Below are 24,156 nucleotides of genomic sequence, written 5' to 3'. Positions count from 1 at the left end.
GGATTTTTTTTCCTTTTAAACATATTTGAGAGGAAGGAGTTACTATAAGACTATAAATAAGTACCATGCCATGTTGGAAGAATAATATAAGATATAGTTTATTATTGCCTTATCCTCTTTAATTAATCGTATTTAGACTTAGTACATGGAGTGTGCACATCATATGATTCCGATCTCTTGTTTTAGAGTAAAACTAAAGTTCATTTCACTTAGTTTGAATTTTTTTAAATAAGAACCAATGTTCATCTCGTAATACTTAAACCAAGCTTCCTAAGTCGCTTGAATAATTCAAAGGTCTTAGTTGATGCTCATTGAACAATCTTTTGATGATGCATGTGACTTCAACACTCTTGACTAATTAAATAATAATTCAAGCTACATAAACGTTATCCATATCTCATTTGAGTAAGTTATATTACTAGTGTTTTAAAAAAATGGTTATTTTTATTTTTGTAAACTAAATTTATTTGGTAATGATTTAATTTTGTGTGTATTAATTTGGTAGTTTAGTGGTAAATTCGAACTATGGGACAAGATTTTTTTTTCGAGAGGATTAGTTTTGACAATTGAAGCGCTCAATTTGAATAAGGAAAAATGCATTTTTGAATTAAATCTCACATGTGCATAAAATAACAGGGCGACCCAAAAGAGAAATTGGACACCCGTGGATGGCTATATATACAAGTCAAGTGACCCTCATTTGGACATCATGATCATGATCATTCTTCTTCTTTTTTTGGTTTGAGTCACACAGGTTTGCATTTGTTCGTTGAAGGTTTCTCACACATATATGAGATTGTAGGGTCCAAAGATCTCATGCGTGTTAGGGTTTTTTGTTTTCTACTGTAGGCTTGACACAAACTATTTTTGGCTATAACCGCAAGCACGCAGGGTCATGCATGCGCTTCAGACCTAAGGTTTGGTTTTGTCAATTAATCGCATATTTCGTCAGTTGACCGCAAAGTTTGGTAGTTGACAGCAGACAGTGACAACGAACCACATGATTCTAAATTAGGGTTTTGATTATAATCATTGTTGGATTCATATCATGGATGTTGTTTAGTATATTTTGTTGGATAGGTTTATGGTTGAAGATATAGATCATTGTACTCTGTCTTTGCTAAATCATTCAATGACAATCTAATAAGAAGAAGAATTTGAAAGGGTTTTCCCCGCAATGGGTTTTGCCCTAGTCTCCGATCAATCCTGGTGTCTCTATGTGTCAATGTTTTTCTTCTATTGTTCCTTTATGATCCGTTATATTGATGATGATATTGTTCTTTCTATGTAGTTTCATATGTTGTTAAATAATGTGGTAAATTTGAATAATTTCATGACGTTGTGAGGTGAATTTAATATGCAAATAATGAAATACAATTATCAAGGCAAATAACAATATAGCCCTAAGAAAAATCAACATAGTTTCAGAGTTGGGCTAAATAAAAGTCATTGAATATCACCCCTATGAAGACACCATTGATGGAAGCAAGAGAAGATGGTGGAGACCTAAAATAATACTAGGGTTTGAAGGAAACCCTAGGCAATTTGATTATTAGGGTTTGATGGATATTATGATGTTAGGGTTTGGAAGAAACCTTGGATTATGACAAAGATTTCAGATATCCAATTTAGAAACCTTAGCATGATCAATGTGAAGATGTTCTAGCACTTGTGATAGGTTTGATGTAGCACTAAATAAGACAGTCTAAACTAAGCTTTGTTATTGATGAAGTTGGTTGAAATATTGAAGGAAAAAATGTTATATGGACAATGGACAGTCATGACTCTTGAAGGTTGGTTCAAGAGGGAGATGATCACCTCTCATTGAAGATAAGTACTTTTTCGATTTATGTTACTTCTTTATGTCTTTACTTTTGTTTAGATTTATTGATTTGATCATTGATTATACTTCCTGCATGTATATTTGAGTATTTGGATACTTCTAACCTCCTGATGAGATGTGATAAGTGGATCCTTCTTGAGGATCATCTAAGGTGCAGGAAAAGATGGCTAGTGCAGGAAGAGAAGAGCTATTGTTTCCTATGACAAGTAAGTGATACAAAGTGCAAAGGTATCTAAATGTTATAAGGTATGTATATGTTAGGTCCCTATAATATTAGTGATTCCCCCATTACTATTGTCATTGTAGCCCTTATTGTTATTATTGTGCCCCTATAATCCCCATATTGTTATTAGTGTACCCCATAGAAACTCACTATTGTTATTGTTGTGCCCTTATGTTATTACTGTTATGTCAGCGTGATTATATTGTGACCCCTTAGACTCCTATATATAGAAGGGAGGTTTAGTCATTTGTATAATCCAAGAATTGTTCATTTGTGTAATGTAAAGGAGGTTTCCCCCTCGAAGAGGTTGAATTCTAAGGTGTTGATATATATTTTCTATCTTTTTATGAGCTGGTTTCATAACATTTGGTATTAGAGGTTTGGATTCTAGGGTTTCACTGTTCCAAACAGGCCATCATGGAATTTTCGCTATAACTTTTTTTCTGCGACGTTTTAGAAGCTAAAAATAAAAACCCATTTGAGCCGAAATCGTTCTGAACTTCGGGTCTAAATTTTAGAGCTTGTCTCGCTATATTTTCAGAGATATTATCTAAGGAAGTTAGGGTTTTTGTAGACTCCTGAATTACATTCTAAACAGGTGACCTAGGGAAAATCGTCATAACTTTTGTTCTGAGCATCAGATTGAAATTTCGTAAGAAGTTTCAGAAAGAGGATGACATGTAGTTTTTTGTATATGAGGTTCAAGTACTAAGGTCGAAATAGTGACACGTGGAACTTCATACAAGTTTTCTCTACTGAACTAGTCTATAATCAGGTCACTGTGGGAGATTTGGCATAACTCTTCCTTGGAGAATCCAATCTTGATCAGACTTGCGGGGTTAGAAAGAGGACACAAAGGGAAACTGCATGATGAAATTTCAGATATTCGAGATCTGCAGTTACATAGATACAACAGATTCAATATCGAGCTCTTACAAAGTGAAAAAATGGTGTGTAGTTTTTTTAAAATTTTGCATAAGATTGGTTTGAAAAATTAGTTTGAAGGAATTCAAAGGGAATAGTGAAGAATTATTAGCATTAATTGATGCCCCGAAGAAAGAAAATGGAAACACCTAGTAAGAAACCTGAAAGCTCTAGCATGACTCATGAAGAAGAGGAAGAAATGCAACATGATATATCAAAATTACAAGACCAAGTACAACAAATTTCACTCTCACAAAAGGTAACTGAAGCCAAGATGAATGGCGTGGAAGCTAATATGAATGGCGTGCAAGTTAAGATGGATGGTGTGGAAGCTAAGATGGATGGCATGGAAGCTAAGATGAATGGCATGGACGCTAAGATGGAAGAATTGAAGATAAATTTGAATAAGTTGCTACAAGAAATGGTTACTAATGGTGAAAGGGTAGTAAAGGAAACTCATGATGAGAACAAAAGAAATGTTAATCATGATTTCATAGACTCTAATGTTGGATTGAAGACCCACTGTGTTCCAAAAATCAATATGAGGAAGTTTGATGGCAAGGATCCCGAAACATAGATACTACAGATGGAGTAATCTTTCGATCTCCATAATGTGCAAAACACACAAAGGTATGTATTACAACTTTATATTTGGAACCAAATCAGTTTGTATGGTATCGATAGCTTTGCTCTTGTAAACAAATTGTCACTTGGGCAATTTTTATGGAAGAAATGATAACACATTATGAGGATACAAAAAGCAACACCTTTTTTAGCCAATTGATAAATCTCAAACAAAAGGGTTCAATGATGGAGCACATTGAGGACTTCCAAAAATTGAACATAAGGGTAAAAGATATTCCAGAGGAGCATAGGATTGATGTGTTCATAAGGACTTTAAAGGATAACGTCCCACATGAGGTTCGCCTTTGGGAACCTGATTCATTGGAGAAGGCATTCAGGCTAGCAAGAAAAATGGAAAACAAAATTATGGCAACCAGGAAGCCTACCACTCACAAATATAAAGATGGAAGTGTTGTTGACCCTAGCCTTTCACAACCTACAAGGTTGACACCACAACAATTGGAAGAAAAAAGAGCAAAAGGGATTTGTTACAGTTGTGATAGCAAATACACTAAAGATCATAAGTGTGATGAGAAGAAATTATTCTACATAGATTTTGAAGAGGTGGAAGAAAAGGAACAAGAAATGTCAAAAGAAGAGGATATACTCCAGGAACAAACCCTAGTTAAAGAAGAAATGAATCTGACCATATCTTGTAATGCATTGGCTATAATTACCACTCCTCAAACTATCAAGATAGAAAGACATATCAAGAAGAAAAAGGTAATAGTGTTGATTGGTTCGGGAAGTACCCAGAATTTTATTCATTGTAAGATAGCCAAGGAATCGAATTGCTTCCTATATCCAGCACCAGAGTGTCAAGTTATGGTTGCAAGTGGAGGAACCATAAATTGCTCTGGAAAGTGCCATAATATTAAGTTATCCATGGGAGAATATGTATTGAATAGCCCAATGCTTTCCATTCCAATGGGTGGTGCTGATGTTGTACTAGGAGTCCAATGGCTACAATCTTTGGGTACAATAGCTTTTAATTTTCAAGAACTTTTCATGAAATTTTGTGCGGAAGGAAAGGAAGCTGAATTAAGGGGTATTGCAGGGAAATCAGGAAAGATAATCATCTCTAACGGTATGAAAAAGCTTCTAAAGAAGGAACAACGAGGCGTAATTGCACAATTATGTTCGTTAGAGGTTTCCACATCGAAATCATCTATTTCTCTAGATCTCCAAAAAGTCTTGGACAATCATTCCAAGATATTTGAGACTCCCAAAGGCCTCCCACCTATTCGTGATCATGATCATGTTATTCATTTGATTCCAGGAAGTGTTCCTCCAAACATCAGGCCGTACAGATATCCCTATGCCCAAAAGAGTGAAATTGAACGTATGGTTACAGAAATGCTAGAGGTTGGTATAATTTAACCTAGTCAAAGTTCTTTCTTTGCTCCAGTAGTATTGGTGCACAAGAAGGATGGATCATGGCGCATGTGTCCGGATTATAGGGAGCTTAACAAGCTCACTATAAAAGATGAATTTCCCATTCCTGTCATTGATGAATTATTGGATGAATTGCATGGATCAATTTACTTCACCAAGTTGGATCTTCGTTTAGGATATCATCACATCAGAATGAAGACTAAAGACATTCCGAAAACAACATTTAGAACTCATGAGGGTCATTATGAATTTTCGGTCATGCCTTTTGGCCTTACCAATGCACCTTCTACATTTCAAGGTTGATGAATTCCATTTTCAAACCCTTCCTTAGAAAATTTGTGTTAGTATTTTTTGATGATATACTAATCTACATTGTCTTGGAAGGATCATGTTCAACATGTTGACAGGGTGCCCAAACTATTGGAGGAGAAACAATTATATGCAAAAAGCTTCAAATGTTTCTTTGGAGTACAAGAGGTGGAATATCTGGGTCATATTGTATCTCATGACGATGTTAAGGTAGACCCTAGCAAAATTAAAGCCATTAAGGAATGGAAAATCCCCACAACCATAAAGCATCTTCGAGGATTTCTCGAGTTGATAGGGTATTATTGCAAGTTTGTTAATAATTATGGGAGAATAGCAGCACCTCTAACAACATTATTGAAGAAAGATGCATTTTCATTGACTCCAGAAGCAATAAAGGCCTTCGAACATCTTAAAGAGGAAATGTGCCAAGCATCGGTCTTAGCTATGCCGGACTTCACAAAAACCTTTATTGTGGAATGTGATGCTTCAGGAAATGGAATTGGTGTTGTTTTAATGCAAGATGAAAGACCTATTGCTTTCGAAAGTCGTCCAATCAAAGAAAAGTATTTACAGAAAGCTATTTATGAGAAGGAAATGTTGGAAATACTACATGCACTTAAGAAATGACGACCCTACCTAATGGGAAGTCACTTCAAGGTAAAAACCGATCATGATAGTCTTAAATACTTTTTAGAACAAAGATTATCCTCTGAAGAGCAACAAAAATGGGTCACAAAGATGTTGGGTTATGACTTTGAAATCATCTATAAAAAAGGGAAGCAAAATGTTGTGGAAGGTGCACTCTCAAGAAAGGATGAGGATGTGGAAGCATTGTTGTGCACCATTTATATTATCCAACCAGATTGGACAAATGAAGCAAGGGATGAATGGAAGAATGACGAAGAAGTGTGGGCACTCATTCAAAAGTTACAACAAGATCCCAATACATCTGATACATTTAGCTGGAAAAATGATTCAGTATGGTACAAAGATTGCTTATACCTATGTAAGAATTCCCAACTCAAACAAAATATTCTTATGGAATTGCACACTTCTCCCTTAGGAGGGCACTTAGGATTTTTAAAATCTTACCACATGGTTAAGAAGGATTTTTTTGGGATGGCCTTAAATCAGATATTCAAAAGATTGTGGCAGAATGTTTGATTTGCCAACAAAATAAAGTTGAAACAATTAAGACCCCAGGTCTATTACAACCTTTATCCATTCCAAGCCAACGTTGGGAGGAGGTTTCAATGGATTTTATCACAGGTTTACCCGAGTCCGAAGGATAGAGTGTCATCATGGTGGTAGTTGACAGACTTACCAAGTATACACAATTTTGTGGATTATCGCATCCATTTAAAGTCAGTACAGTTTCTACTGCATTTATGGAAACAATTTAAAAGCTACATGGAAACCCAAAGAATATTGTAAGCGACAGAGATCCCATTTTCACTGGAAATTTTTGGACATAATTATTTTCTTGTCTCGGTACTCAATTAGCTCAAATGGTTGCCTCTGGTTGAATGGTGGTATAACACTTCCTTCCATATTGCAGCAAAAATGACCCCATTTATGGCACTTTATGGATATCATCCACCATCCATCACATCATATTTAAGAGAAAATTCTAAGGTTCAAGCATTGGAACATCACATCGAGCATCAATAATAAGTTCTCCAACTCTTAAAGGATAACCTCACGTTGGCGCAGAATAGAATGAAACAATAGGCAGATCAACATCGTAGCGAAAGAAGTTTTGATGTAGGTGACTGGGTATTCCTACGGCTACAACCATATAAACAAATGTCCCTCAAGTAAGCTAAGAAGGATAATAAATTATCACCAGAGTATTATGGTCCGTACAAGGTGTTGCAAAAGATTGGTACTATGGCATACAAATTGGAGCTTCCTACAGCTTCTCGAGTGCACCCAGTTTTCCATGTTTCATGTTTAAAGAAGGTTATAGGTGACAAGCTCCCAGTTCAAACAATATTGCCAGAACTTGATGAGGAAGGAAAAATCATATTAGAACCGGAAGCAATCACAGAAACAAGAACTCGACAGCTACGAAATCGATCAATTTCAGAGAATCTCATCAAGTGGAAGAAATTATCCGCTGAAGATTCCACATGGGAGGATGAGAATTTTATACAGAAGAATCCATAACTACTCAAGCGTTCAAGACAACGCTTTTCGGAAGGAGAGGGGCATGTTAGGTCCCTATAATACTAGTGATTCCCCCATTGCTATTGTCATTGTAGCCCTTATTGTTATTATTGTGCCCCTATTGTCCCCATATTGTTATTAGTGTGCCCCATAGAAACCCACTATTGTTATTGTTGTGCCCTTATGTTATTACTATTATGTCAGCTTGATTATATTTTGACCCCTTAGACTCCTATATATAGAAGGGAGGTTTAGTCATTTGTATAATCCAAGAATTGTTCATTTGTGTAATGTAAAGGAGGTTGCCCCCTCGAAGAGGCTGAATTCTAAGGAGTTGATCTATCATTTCTATCTTTTTGTGAGTTGGTTTCATAACCGTATAATATATTGTTTCAACTGTAATATTGGATAGCAAGGTAAGACCTAATTTATGATGGGAATTTCACCTTCAATAATGACTCATATATTCATATAAAAGTTAGTTTGATTCAAGATACTTATGATGAGATGGTGCACTTGGTATCGGAAAAGTATCTTACATTCTATTAAGCCATGGTAAAGCTACCTAGAAACATTGATTTTTTTGGTATACTTGATATTTGGAAAACAATCTCATATCTTAGACAAGATGAATTTCCTGATCCCATAAAGAAGGTTAGCACATTGATTCTTATAAATGGTTGGATCTACCTCTTTTCCTTACAACTCTAGAGTGATTATTGAACATTGTTTTAATGTCCCCATAATTGAGTTGGTAAATATCTACATTCAAAAACATTTTGAGGGTCTCCACCAACTCTTCTCTGACGCCTCGAAGTAAAACTAACTTCATTGATTCTATATCAAGGGTGAATTTAGCCCTCTAGTAGCTCAACTAGAATCTTTCTTCAAATTCCTCTAACGATTCATCTATCCCTTGAGTCATTTTGAAAATTTCTTCTTTTATGTCCCTTGCCCTGCAATAGTCCTTGCACTTTGTGTTGAATGTTTTTTCCATATGAGCCCATCTAGTAATGTTGCCTCCTTCTAAACACATGAACCAATGCAAGGTTGCATCCTTGAGGGTAGAAGGAAATAATTTAAGTTTCTTCTCATTAGAGGTATAATCATGTCCTACAAACTACATCAAATTAAAACATGAATGTGTCATGGTCATTACAAGCCATTCCATAAATGTGTGGAAGAGAAATGGGGCTAATATTCTTCATTTTAGCTTCCCCATTTATCTCTCTAAAAGGGAAGACTTTAGGCTACCTATTTCTAGCCATATTTTCAGTGGGTGATGGAGTTTCCTCTTCTCCTATAATCTCCTAAATAATCTTTGGTTTCTCACCCAAAAAGGCCTCTAAATCTTCTGTAGATAGAGTAGGAGGTCCACAATCACCAAAAAGTGAAGGTTGACTACTTGTAGAAGTGGGGGTTTTATAAAAATATTTCCCTGAGTTATCTCTTACATTACAAGGAATGAAATAAATGAACTTCTTTTTGTCTTTTTTTGTATTTATGAACAAAAACGTTGATGCAATTTTTTTGTGTTTTTTCAAGAATTCAAATGAGAAAGAACCAACTTAAAGTAAAGAAACAATACCTACTTCGAAATCTCCCTAAAAATAGTGCCAAAAAAATGATGAACCCCAATATTAAGACAAGAATGTTTCAACTCCCAAGGCAATCAACTTTAATTATCAATCTGAAGTTTGTACAAACTTAAGAGGTATCAATACTATATGTATAGCACGAAATGTTCTACTTAGGTTGACATGATGTAGTGAAGTGAATTAAGATTCACAGAGACCACTATACTACATGAGATACTTGAGAAAAATAGTGAATGGAAAACAAACCTATCTTAAATTTGCAGGATTTTTTTAATTGAAATAGAACCTATTCTACTATAGAAAATTAAATGAGATAAAGGAAACCCTAATCTGTGCATGAAAGTAAATGACAGAAAAAAACCCTAATCTATTTTGTAGAAAACAAATGACAGAATGGAATTCTATTCTAATTTGTAGGAAATAAGCCTATCTTATTGTAGGAAATGAAATGACTAAAGTAAACTCTATTCTACTTGCAAGAAGACAAAGCAAATGCTCAAGAATGTTGACAGTAAACCAATCTCACTCTATTTAACAAATAGCAGAAGTAGTATAACCATAAGGAGTGTAACCTAATTGCAAGAATGAAATTACAACTATCAAAGCAAAGTTCCTAGGGGGTCTCTGGTCTTCTTAAATCCATATTCAAGGCTAAAATGGCATTGTGGAGTGACTAGAAGTGAAGGAAATTTTTTGGATGCAATTATGGAAGCAATTTGAAGAAATATGTGTTTTACTATTGGATGCCCTATTTTGCTACAAGAAGCATTCAAGAGCACTTTTATGGATTTTGTGATTGAGTTGGAGTCTTGGAGTATGGAAAATAATATTGAAGGTTGTGGAAGGGGGTGAGGGACCTTACCAAGCTCAGGTACACTTAATGATCTAACTTATGCAGGGAAGAAACGAGGCTAGAAATTTCCTATAGCTCAGTTAGGTAGTTTTCAACATGCAAACAATTTATAGAAATGAAGAGTATTGAAGGAGAAGGTGATGAGGAAGGTGATGCTAATGTATGAAAAATGATGTTAATCCAATCTATGAAACAATGTATTCTATCTACAAGAAAAGTACATATTTAACTAATAAAAACAAGATGATTAAGAAGTTATCAAACTACAAATTTCAGAAAACAAAATGAAAATAGAAATGATGAGTTGAATTTATAGTGGGAAATACTTATTGCATAAATAAAAATATTTTTGGTTCTTACCATCATAAGGCACACAATGAAGCTTCAACAAGGAGCTCACGCATAAACCTGCAAGTACAATGTTTTTCTCTATAAATAGTATTTGCATAAATCAAAACTAGAATAAATGCATGAAAAACAAATATACAAAGGAAGGGGCTTGAGCACTTGGGTTGGGTCCTAACCCAAGGAGACTTAGGTCCCTTGAAGCAAACTAAAACTTAGAACAAAGAAATTCTTTTCATTATCCTCAAAAGTGTTCAAACATGCAACATAACAACTAAAGCAATAGGCAGAAGTCTCCTCTTATATTCACTATCTTTCTCTAGAATTCGAATACCTAATAAGATGTTAGGATTTATTATTTATACAAAAAGTGGGTGAGAGGCAACCTCCTTGAAGGGAGGAAAAAAATCCCTCCAAAACTCCTAAAAAAGTGGATTTGTTCCCTTGGTGTACTCACAGCTAAGAAGAGGGAGTAACTGCTCATAAGCCAACCGAGTTGTGACTAGCTTGTAGCAAGGAACAAGCCTCCTTAATTCTCTCACATTGGTCTCCAACGTGATATGCACATAAAATCCTAAATATCCTACACATTTAATGTATTAAGCCACATGATATAACAATTATCTCCTAACCTTCCTAAGAACACATTATAGCTTGAAAAATACATTATCAAATGTCAAGGGATGGTTAAATGGGACTTAAATTATACCTATTTGGGAGGCCCATCATCGATAACCCTAGTCTCTCTTCTAATTCACTTGATCAAGGTACTTTTATTACCAGTCAAAGTCTTGCGATATTATTTGTTGAAAAGCATTCAAACTTGAGCAGAAAAGGGAAAAGTAGCAAAAGGATGATGTGAAAGAAAGTATGGTTTGATTTTATGAGTTATGCTTCATGCCAAGGTTAAAAGTCACGATAGGCACCATTTTCTTTATACTTAGTAGCCATTGGAGTGATTTATGTTTTTATCTTAAAGTCTTCTCGTTACTATGACCTAGGATTGCATTGGTATACAAGCATTGTCATAAGGCATGAGGAGAGTCTCAAAAGTGTGTTAAAACTTTAATAAATTTACCACGAAAATTGCTATAGAGAGAACATGTGATATGAATGCCCTAGCAGGACAAGAGCTTGGCTATACATACTAGGGTATAATCAAGAAATCGTGGTTCCTTACAAAGTTGTTGAATTGTTAGTGAATACCTAATAGAGGGTTTCTTATTTGTTGCTTGAGTAATCATTAGATGCATTACAAAACATTGAGATGGAATATTCACTGGAATCTCATTTGATGACATTCTATGTCACAAAATTTCATGTTGAGAGGTCTCCTGGAGTTATTAGTGTGTATTTTTATAAAGGATGAAGAAATCAATCTTAACCATAGAAGCATTTCCAGCTGGTTTCCAATCAGAGGGCAAAAATAATTCAACATTGGTTGTTAACTTGTAAAGAACACTATGTTGAGAATAAGGGAAGATTAATTGTATTCTATGCAAGTAGAAAATATATAGCAGTATTATTCAATTATGAGGTTACAATTTTGAGGAAAGATGACAAGTTAACAAAAGAAATTCAATCATTTACTACTTCTCTTGAATCCAAGGTTCTATTACATGGAATTTTGATGGATTATTGGGATATCCTTTTGGTCTATGTTAACTTGAATACAATATATTTTTTCAAACCAAATGAATAGTTTCCAAATAAGATTTTAAAGTGTCATTTACAAGCAACAGGGAAAATTGTTGGAATGTTCGTTTGGGAGAATAAGAAATAAAACATATATAATAAGTATAATATCAAGGTTATTATATCATATTGCAGTTTTTAGTAGATTGTACTCAAAGAGGAAAATAGTGCAGTCAATCCCTTGAACAGGAAGGAAACCAAATAATTTAAACTAAGGATACAATATGTAGGATGCTTTAGTATTGGTAAAGAAACTATATAAATTTGTTTTAGCAATGGAAACATAGATTGGCCCATCCCCCATCATGGAATATTATTTATGGATCACCATCAAATATGTCAATATGCTAAAGTTTGGCATGGTGGTTTGGTGCTTTTTTGAATGTGGTATAGCTCACTTTTCAAATACCTTATTTGTAGTCTACACTACACTAACATTGAGAGAATATGTGGAACAAACGCTAATATTGATGACCTAAACTGACATGCTCGAGCTTTGATTATTACTACCATACCAGACACTTTTTAGTTTATTATGTGTTATCAATCTAGGTGAATATCTCAACCATTAGCAAAGTTAAAGGCTTCTCAGAATATGAAAACATCTAGTGAAGGGGAATAGCTAGTGGATTATTGTCATCAAATTCACCACAAGTAAAACGGGGTAGTAGCTATGAGATAAGGAACCATGTTGCTCCATTCGGCTTATTGATAGACAAGGTGTCTTCTAGGAAGTTGAGTTTAATATTTCATGAAGGATATGGATTTGTTAGTTTTTTCCCTTTTGTATGTTATTTTTTCCATTGTGGGTCCTCAAAACAATGGGAAGACCACTCTTTTGAGTCATCTTTTCATACAATTTTAGAGAGGATCCAAAGAATTCAAGCTATTTGGCTTTCCAATGTTGTTGGTATTAAGCATGTCACATTGATTAAGGAACTTGAGGAGGTTGTTAAAATGAGGAAGGGTGCACATTTGTTATTAGGAACTATACAAAAAGTTTCGTTGCAAAATTTGACCATATTTGTTAAGATGTGAAAGCTGAACAAGCAACTTGGAACTCATTCAAATCCAAGGAGAATCAAGCACAACGAAAGTAATCAAACTTTCATGTACGAATGAAGTAGTCACTTGCATGTAAAGGGAGAAGTAACACAAATAATGACCTCATCCATCACATTTATTTTGTCATATTGTAAATTTTGTCATAGTTATGAAAATGGAAAAAGATGAAAAGTCACTAGGAATAGGATATGTCATGAGGAAATTGAATAATCATGGAGAAGGTGAAGAGTCACCTACCCATTTGTATGAATATATCCTCATGCCTCTAAGATAAGGGATTTTAGCACTTGATTCTTTTGGCACTTAGGTTTGTGAGCACTCTTACTCTTGGTGATTTTAGAGCGAGTTGTGTTGAGGCTTAGGACTTATCTGGGAGATTATATGATCATCCCACCTTCCACTATTAGATTTTGATGGACATATGGTACATGTACTTGAAATTGCAACATCATCAATGAGAAGCTCTTCACTCTTGGCATAGATTCTCGTGCACTTTCATGATGTTTCTAATGGCTATCTAGTACTTTTGTTGTGCGTGCGTGTTTTCTTTCACGTGAGTTGTATGTTGATGAAATAATTTGGGGCTTATAAATCGTTTGATTGCCTATGTATCTCTGCTCTTTCGTTCCACATATTACATTAGTTATTATTTGTGAACTACTTTACAATTAGTTTTTAGTGCTCTTTTACTCTTTTATGTCTTAGATGGTTTTAGCTAATTGATTCCTCTTGAGATGTACATGGTCTGATTGTTTTCTTGTTATGATATTATATTTTGTATTGCAAGTTTATCATTTGTGGGTTAATTTTTCCTTACTCTTCGGTTATTTCAGGCTCACCTCACATTTATATTTCTTCATTTAAAACCCAAGAGAAAAGGCACAAACATGGTGGCAGTTGGGCCCACATACTTGATAGGACTCTTATTCCAAATGTTGTGAGGTCTAATTGGGACTTCACACCAGGGAGATCTCCTTACGTTGGTGGTGCATTTTTTCCCTGTCAATAGAGTGTCAAGAGGAAATCAACAAAAGAAGGCAAAGGGAATGACAACTCAAGGGCATGAGTAATAAATGAAATGAAAAGTTGAACAATAAAGAGCATACCAACAAAAAAATTAATATTAAGCCAATATGGGCAAAATAAAAGACGCATAAAAAAATCCTATGAAAAAATAAATTTAAAAGATATCTATTCCCAAGCTCAACTTGTAACTCTCACGGATATGAATATTGCATATTATCTTTTTCATGAAAGGTTTTATCGATTTGCTCAAGTTCAAATGTGTCATGTGTATGAGGAGTCATATGATGGAATTTAAGTATTTAGTACAAATACAGGTCCAATGTGAATGAGATGCAAAAGAGAAAGAACTCATCAAATTAATCTTAGACATATTTAACATATTTACAATGATCATATTAATCATATGTTGAACAAATTGTGTGTGGCCTCACACAATAGAAACCAACCTAGATCCATCTCAACTCCAGATCTTTCAAGTTTCTAGAGGGATTAAATATCTTGAGGTGTAAACCTTTGCACAAGTTTTGCACTCAAAAATAGGCTTACACCTCAAGAGATTTGATCTCTCCTAACACATGATAGATTCAAAGTTGAGATAGATCTAGGATGGTAATAAATAATAATAGTGATAGTCTATGTTAGCAAAGTATAAATATACGTATCAGAAAAAATATATATAGTTATGTATGTGTATTAAAATTAGATAGATTTTATATGTATTCATATGGTAAAGAATTATATAAAGAGAGAAAATTTAAACAAAAATAAAACTACTATAAATATAATGATATTTATATAAAAATATTATTGTAATGTAAATATAAGCATTTTGATGATAATTGAAATTGTATTTTAACATATTTATATATGTGTAAGTAATAACTTGAGTATAAATCAATTTTAAATGTTCAAAGATAAAATATTTATGCACTCAAAACTATATTTCATATATATTTGATTATGATTACAATATTATTGCATGGAGAGGTGATTTATAACTTAGTATGGCAAAAATGTTGTAAAATGTTATGTAATATAATGTAATGCTATGATGACCTAATCAAATTATTTAAAATAAAATTTAAATTTAAAAATAATAATTATTAAGATAAGTTTGTTTTAGCCATTTGATGGGTTTACAGATGGTGGTTCACAAGCCCATGGTATTGCATAGTCTGTGGTATTTGTTATCATGAATCCTATTTAAAGACTTGAGAAATCCATTATGGAATGCAAAAGTACTAGCATAGATCCATCTTAACTCTGGACTTGAACCCTCTCGACGCTTCTTAGATCCAGATTTAAGATGGATCTATGTTAGTATATTTATACAACTAGTTAGACAGTAAAATAGATTGACTATATTTGCCACACAATCTAATTAGTTGAGAGAATATCTCAACCACACTTAAGACCGGGAATTATCTTTGTTGGACTAAATATCTAAAAGCCAACTAATTAACAAACTCCTAAACAATACAAACAACTCACGTAGAGATTACAATACATATGATGAATAATATTTAGTATTAATCACAAGAAAAGTAGGATTTAATATCTCCAACAATCTCCCTTAACGAATACTTGTCCTAATATTTTCTCTAGTTTAGTCTTCATCAACTTCTCTAATAATTATGAAATATCATATATTATGAACTCCATCAACTTGTCACATAACCTTCGTAAAGGTGTAGCTCCCAAGTTGAATTCCCGAGTTCCACTTCTAAACTCCTAAATCACAAATCTCCTAAAATTAATCATTGTACCACACCAAGTTACATAACCTCACTATCATACCACTCTCGTGTCTTCAATAACTAATGAGGGCCCTTAGATCCATAACTCTCAAACTAACTGGATAGCCATGCATACTAAACTTTACTTTCACGATATCTCTTTAATATACAATTGATCCATACCACTAAACCAATCTCATGTTTGTAATGATTGAACTACTAGCCATTCTATTGGCGTACTTCCATCTAATGAGGTGCATGGGTGTCATCCATTGTAATCACCAGTTATTTAGGAAATAAATCTAGCTATTAAATGTATCTACAACCAATGTTATAACATGACCTTTATATGATCCTAGGAATTATTAATAATTTATTTTACAAACAAAAAATAAATATAACAATACTTTTATAATAAAACATAATATAACTACACAACCACCAAAACCTTCTTAATCATCCTTTGTACACCTCAAATAATGCATAGGTCACTGAAATATTCTAATTCCTATGCCAAATCATGTGCAAGTACAATTCAAAATAAAGAGATACAATTGATGAAATAATTAGACATTTCAGCATACAATAAAATGTGATACTCGCCCATACTCGTCCAAAATAATTCAAGATATTACATCTGTACAATGTGAAGTGACCACACTGAACAATTTCTATTTCTGAATGCCATTGTCATAACTCCACCACTTATGAAAAATTTTAGCACAAATGGAAATAAAAAGAGTAACTATGGAGTTTACTGGGGTCCTCGTAAGGTTGTATGGAGATGGATACATCTACAACTACCATCATATATTAGTGCCTTGCTCTCATGGAGCCTTCATTGATGGCATTGATTCCATAAATGTAGCTCAATGACACCATCGATGTTTGGGCATGCATATTCCTTCTTAATTGTGCCATAAATGACAACAGAAAGGTCAGAGTGCTAACTATGATATACTTCCATGGAGGAAACTTCTACATTATAAACGCTTTGAACCTAGAAATTGATTCTTGTTTTCTATTTGTAATTGATTGTTTGTCATCACGAGGTTGAAATGGTTCTTGGTGGTATAATAACTTCACCCACCTTCTTCCAATACTGCTTAACATCAGACAATAGCAATAATTACCAATAAATGATGGCTTTTATCTTTTCTTGGTCATGGATCTCCACATCGTCAACAAACTCACCCACATAGGCACACAAAAACTTTACACAAACAATCTGCTCTCACCTAATCTAATCCTACATATTTATAGAGGATTAAAACTTATAACTATTACATTTTCCTAGGCCCTCTTGTAAGGCAGTCAAGCCCAGACAAGCTCTGGTACCAAGATAAAATTATTATATACAAAAAAATTATTTCATTATGATCACACTATCACATATTTATACAAGAAGTTAGGAATAAAAAAATATAGACCATCTTAGCTAGATAATTTAATTAGTTGAGAATATGTCAACCACACCTAAAACTCGAATCTATGTTATTGGGACTAAATCTCTCAAATCTAACTAACTAACAAACTTATAAATGACACAAACAAATCGTAAATATTAAAATACCTAATGATAAGGAGTATCACAAGACAATTAGGAGTTAATATCTCCAACATTCATTCAATCCATTTTAAAACTTCATAAATCTAATAATAAAATAATCTACTTTAATATTTACTACTGTATAATATTTTATATATTGTAGAATAAAAATTTAAATTTTATCTTTAAAATTATCTTATTTCAAATAGATTAATATAATTTTTTCTTCTCAAAACAGATTGCAAAACTTTAATCTTGATTCCATTTTCAAATTTCATGACTTAACTGGATTGAATTAATATGTCAAGGTGATATATATATATATATATATATCTAGAAAGTGTAGACCATTTGGTTTCTGTGAGGTTTAGTCCTCACTAAGTTACAAGTTCAAATTTCTAAGGAAAAGATTGATGATATAAGTTAATTTTCTGGAAAGTAAACTATGACAAGGAGCATCTAAGCTCAATCTCTTCCATCCAACATTAAAACTAATTTAATCTAATTTGAAAAAATAAAATAAATAAATAAAATAAAAATTTCATATTTCTATATATTAAAAAAAACTTTTTCTAAAGCATACACTTGTCTTTGAAAAATATTTTCATGCATGTCTATTTACTTTATTTTTTATTTTACTAGATATTTATTAGACTCATATAATGGATCTATCTTCTAAATAATTCTCCTATATATACTTCAACATAAGTCCTCTTATGCATTATTCTTTTTCCATTGATATACTTTATCTCTCCCGGAGTGACTAGGCTTGAGTAAATATATCATTGATACATATTCATGAATTTGTTTTAATTTAGTAGTTGAAACATTATTTTAAATTTTTTCAATGGAAAACCAACCTATCTCCAAGTTCAAGATGAAGAATACTATCCACTAGGCATTGATTCATCCGAAATCTGGTGATTTGAAAATTGCAAGTCTGAATGATCGGTGAATTTTCCCCTCTCAAAGAGAGAGGAAATTAAAAATGTAATAAAAAAACCATTGTTGTGGCCTTTGATTATTATTTTTAGGTGGGATTTGGCAGGAATTTAAGGATATCCAATGGCCCAAACATAATTTCCAGCCATAACCAATCTATGGAGTCACACAATATGGAAGAAATAAATTATAAAGGAGTTTAAAAAAGAAGTCATCCTCAAAGTGATGTGAAAGATAAAAAAGGGACAAGGTGTGTTTTTGTCAGGCCAGGGTAACTCCAGTATGAGCGGAAGAAAAAACTGAGATATTATTTCATTAGAGAACTACTGTTTATATACAAAAAGGAGACGGAACAGTTCATCTTCTTGATGACTGTTCAGGTTCCAGTTCACCCATCTGTTGAGGATTAGGTGTCAACATTCCCCCCCTTAATCTGAAGGGATGTTGGTGAGTCCAAGCATCGTTCTGAATCTTTCAAGCTTTTCTCTTCCAAGCGCTTTGGTGAAGATGTCTGCAATTTGCTCGTTTGTGGAACAATGACGGAGATGGATTGTTTTGGCCTCAACATGATGTCGGATCATATGATATTTAGTATTGATGTGCTTAGTACGATCATGGAACTTTGGGTTCTTGGCCAACTTTATTGCAGAGGTGTTATCAATCATGAGTGGAGTTGATTGTACTTGTTTTACCTGCAAATCTTCAAGAATTTTCCTGAGCCACACAATTTATTTCGTTGCTTCAGCTGCTGCCACGTATTCTGCTTCTGTTGTGGAATCTGCAGGAACTGATTGTTTGCGTGATCTCCAGGAGATAGCTCCTGATCCAAGACTCATAGTATATCCTGAATAAGATACCCCAGTTTCTTTGTCTCCATCGAAGTCTGAATCAGAGTATCCAATCAAGCTGAAGTCGTCCACCTGTGTATACTTGATTCCAAGGTCTTGAGTTCCCTTCAAGTACCTTAGAACTCTTTTTGCAGCAGACCAATGTCCCTCACAAGGCTTTTGCATAAACCTGGAGAGGATTCCAACAGCAAATGAAATGTCTGGTCTGGTAGTATTGAGGTAGATGAGACTTCCTACAAGCTGTCTATACTTTGTTGCATCCTCAAATTCCTTTCCTTCAATAGATGTGAGCTTCAAGTTTTGTTCCATTGGAGTAGAAAGAGGATTGCACTCTGTCATGCCAAATCTGTTTAACAAATATCCAATGTATTTCTTTTGAGAAAGAAATATGGATTTTGGATGTTGGGTTACTTCAATGCCAAGATAGTAATGAACATAGCCCAAATTAGTCATTTCAAAACTTTTTCCTAATTCTTTCTTTATGGATGCAATATAGCTTTCATTGTTCCCTGTCATTAAAAGATCATCTACATATACCACAAGATATACAACTGTTTTGCCAACTTTCTTGACAAATAAAGTTGCATCATCAAGATCAAAATGTTTGAAGTTGAGTTTCAGAAGATGCTCAGTTAGTTTTTCATACCAGGCTCGTGGTGCTTGTTTGAGGCCATACAAGGACTTCACAAGTTTGCATACTTTATGTTCATGTCCTTTCACAGCAAATCCTTCAGGCTGGGACATAAAAACATTCTCTTTTAGATCTCCATTCAAGAATGCAGTTTTTACATCCATTTGATGGACTTTCCAGCCGTTCTGAGCAGCTAGTGCAAAGAGTGTCTGGATGGTGGCCCATTTTGCTGTGGGGGCAAAAGTTTCCTCATAATCGACCCCTTCCTTCTGTGCAAAACCTTTTGCCACAAGCCTAGCTTTGTGCTTGTCAAGTGAGCCATCAGCTTTGTACTTGTTCTTGTAGACCCACTTGCAGCCAATTGGTTTGGTTCCAAATGGAGGATCAACCAGCTTCCAAGTGCCATTCTTTATGAGGGCATCATACTCCTTCTGCATCGCTTCTTTCCATTCATCATGAGAAGCAACTTCTTTGAAGGAAATTGGTTCAAAATCTGTAGACAAGTTCAATTCACAATCATAAGTAACATCCATATCAATAGGTGAATTAGAGTTATCTACATCACCTCCATCTTGTCGGTTTGTATTTCTGGTTCCTGTTTTTCCGATTTCATCAGGATGAACACTTTCAAGTGTCTTTGTCAGCCACTTTGGGGGACCTTTCTGAGATGGTCCAGGCTGCTCTTTTGATTGAGTTGGGTCTGAATCAAGATTGAGTCTCCCAATTCTATCAATTACATCACTTAAAGCATCATCCGTTGTTGGAGTGTCATGCAGGGGAGATTGTTCTTCAGAAGAAGATTCCACATGTTGATCTAGTATAGGAATCCCCCCTTCAAGATGTGGAATCTGATTATCAAACTCTTGAAATGATTTCGGTTTTGTGAATCTATCCAAGTGATCAAGTTGCCGCTCAACAACACTGTCAGATTTGGATGATTCAAGAAAAATGACATCTCTAGATACAACAAACTTTTTATTTACTTCATCATAGAGACGGTATGCTTTAGAGATGTTTGAATACCCCAGGAAGATACACTTACGACTTCTAGCACCAAGTTTGTTTCTATGTACCTTTGGTATTAAAGCATAACAGGGGGAACCAAAGATCCTGAGATGTTTTACCGAAGGAACATGTCCATACCACAATTCATAAGGAGTCTTGTTTCTTATAGCACTAGATGGACATCTATTCTTTATATATGCAGCACATAGAACAGCATCAGCCCAAAACATTATCTTTACATTTTTGAAGAAAAACATGGATCGTACCATATTCAAGATTGTTCTGTTCATTCTTTCAGCTACACCATTCTGTTGAGGATTATAAGGCACAGTTGTTTGATGTTTAATCCCATGTTGGCGAAGATAGTTTTCAAATTCATTTGATGTATATTCTTTTCCATTATCGGTGCGAACAGACCCAATATGAGATTGTGCATCATTTTCAATCCACTTATGAAAATTCTTGAATGTTTGAAAAGCATTAGATTTGTTCTTCAACAAGTAAACCCAACACATTATGGTGTAATCATCAGTAAATGTCATGATATATTTATTTCCATTTGCAGAAGGAACATGCATTGGACCACATAAATTTGAATGAATAAGTTCAAGCTTCCTATGTGCTCTTGAATGTGAATCATGAAAAGACTGTTTGCTATGCTTTCCTAGAATGCAAGCATCACATTGCTTATGTTTTCTAGGAATTGTAGGCAAACCGGCAACACCATTTTTCTTTAATAAGCGAAGACTGTCATAGTTTAAATGTCCAAATCTAGCATGCCATAATAAACTTGATGGAAGTGTACTTTCTTCATGATGAGAAATATATGAGAAATGTTGTGCATGAGCAGAGGTTCCTTGCAGTTTAAGAAGTCTTTCTTCTTCTATTCCCCTCATGACAAGTGAGTGGTCAGATGCCTTTCTTACCTCAAGCTTTCCATCAAACATATGAATGGAGTGACCTTGCTGGCGGATGTGGACCAAGGACAGCAAGTTTCTCTTGAGCTGTGGGAGATATAGAACATGATCCAGAAGAAAGTCTGGAAGACCAGGCAGTTTAAGCCTGATTGTGCCAAGCCCCGATGGCTTGATTTTTGACTGATCTGCAAAGTATACAGCTCCATCAACATTGTCAGTGAAATCTTCAAAAAAAAATTTCCTATGAGTCATATGACAGGTTGCTCCTGAGTCAAGCAACCAATCATTTTTCGAAGAAGCAAGTGAAGCATTAAACAAATCTTCATTTACTCCAATGTTACATTGTGCCTCAATATAGTGAGCGGATTCAGGTGCTTTACCTTTGTCTGTGTCATCAGTTTTACCTTTCTGCTGGTTTCTTCTCTGCTCTATTTTGTCCCATGGTAGCTTGCATGTAGAAGCATCATGTGATCCATTTCGTTTGCAGCGAATGCAATGTAAGTCTGCCTTTTCTTCTTGAGGGTGTCTGCCCCCCCTGCCTCTGAAATATCTTCTTCTTTCTCTTGAATGCATACTGTAACAAAATTATTTCTGCTGATAATAAAAAATTTCCTCACTTCAATATCACTTTAATGCTTTAACTTTTCAAAGCAGCATTATCATTCAAATGATAAAAAAATACTGTGTAATATTACAACTGCTTTGAATGAACAAAACTTGTGCAATATCATAGGCATTCAAATCAAAGGCTGATGATTTTAAATCCTTTCATCAGCATCTCCAAGTCTTAAAATATAATCCTTTGAAACAGATGATGTGTAGACAGGCTCGACCCCCTTAAACAATGTACATATATATATGCTGCACACATTACAGGAGTTTTCAACGTTTCATAGATAAACCAGCGTTTCATATGTGGTCAGCGCTGCACATTACAATAATGTATGCATACTGTTCAATGTACCTACCTGTTCCAACGCTTACTGCAATGCATATGTTGTCATATACGACGTATTTCAATGCAGGGTTCAACAATTTTATTCAATGCAGAGGCATTAGAGTTTTGACCAGCGTTCAGCACCATTTGAGAAAGCATAAGAGACTTGGCAAAGAGGAGCACGGTTCATCAGCAAAGAGGAGCACGGTTCATCAGCAAAAAACAGCGCATCAAAATCACATTATCTTAGCAAAGAGGAGCACGTTTTAAACTTTCACTGTTTCAGCAAAAATTGTTGCGATTTTATTCTCAAAGATCTGAATATACAAGGGTTTCCCAATGTCTGTGCTGCGCACTTGTCTTCTTGCTCTACACCGTAAAACAACTACCGCCACGCAACATGGAACCTTCACATCATCATTTATGTAATAATGCCAGAGCAAAATCAAGGATTCAAACTTAGATGTTTTGATGCTCCCTTTAATCAGAAACGAAACCAATATTTTTGTAAAATACTTAAGCCAGAGAGCAGTCGAAACGGTTGCAGGGACAATGAATTGGAGATGAGATATCTAGATGAGATGATAATTAGTAAAGTGTTTCAATACCTCCTGCTGCGGCTTCCATAGCAGTCGAAGCTCAAAACGTACCCTTCTTGCGTTACATCGAACTGCAACAGATCCAAAGCTCCGCGGTTTGAAGCTCATTCAAATCAATAATACGAACAATACAGCTAGAGTACACAGATGCAAAAGAGAGTCTATTACAAGCAGCTCGTAACGCTCCAGCATCTGCTCAGGATTTCCGTATTCAGTGCAATAGATGGGCTGACAAATAACGCAGGCGTTCAAACCGGGCAGTGCGCAGTCTCAGGCGTTCAGGTTAGTCAGAGAGCGCAGAGATATCTGTCAGAGGAATATCAGACAGAGGCAGAGCAGCGCAGGACAGAGGCATTATGGCAAACGTTCAGGCAGAGGCATTATGGCCAGAGGAGTTACAAGGGTTCTGGGACCTGTGCTCTGATACCATGTCAGGCCAGGGTAACTCCAGTATGAGCGGAAGAAAAAACTGAGATATTATTTCATTAGAGAACTACTGTTTATATACAAAAAGGAGACGGGACAGTTCATCTTCTTGATGACTGTTCATGTTCCAGTTCACCCATCCGTTGAGGATTAGGTGTCAACAGTTTTAATAAAAAAAATTGAAAACATAATACAAAAATGAAATAGAGTAGCTTGGTATTTAAAATTTTAATTTCAAAGTGAAATATTTGAAAGATTGGGTTTTTTATTTTTATGGAAATGATTTTGATAATCAAGGTTTAATACTTGGTTGCAGAGAGCGGCATTGCGGGGAAGACAAACTAGGGTTTGCGACAGGGTTCAGAGCTGGTCACCATGGAGGGGCGAGGAGGGGGGAGTTCCACTCCCTCCTACAGTCATGCAGTTTCGAGCCGCTTCAAGAAACCATTGGAGGCAGAAACTGGGAGTATCAACAGAGAAAAATAGAAAAATATCAG

General features: G+C 34.8%; 1 protein-coding gene across 1 annotated transcript in view; it reads left to right on the top strand.

Annotated features, from left to right (window-relative positions):
- Positions 1–23,657, top strand: part of LOC149170123 (disease resistance protein Roq1-like) — a 72,295-nt gene extending 48,638 nt beyond the window's left edge. Inside the window, exon 8 of the mRNA XM_089425454.1 lies at positions 23,478–23,657. Within this exon, the coding sequence (XP_089281580.1) occupies positions 23,478–23,657 (180 nt within the window). The remainder of the gene's footprint in view (positions 1–23,477) is intronic.
- Positions 23,658–24,156: the final 499 nt, after the last annotated feature.

Source organism: Pinus tabuliformis, chromosome 4_2 (assembly GCF_031772625.1).
Source record: "Pinus tabuliformis cultivar Carrire ecotype Pingquan chromosome 4_2, CPIR1, whole genome shotgun sequence".
Taxonomy (NCBI): domain Eukaryota; kingdom Viridiplantae; phylum Streptophyta; class Pinopsida; order Pinales; family Pinaceae; genus Pinus; species Pinus tabuliformis.
Note: the sequence above shows the minus strand (reverse complement) of the source record. Positions and strands in the feature narration are given on the sequence as shown.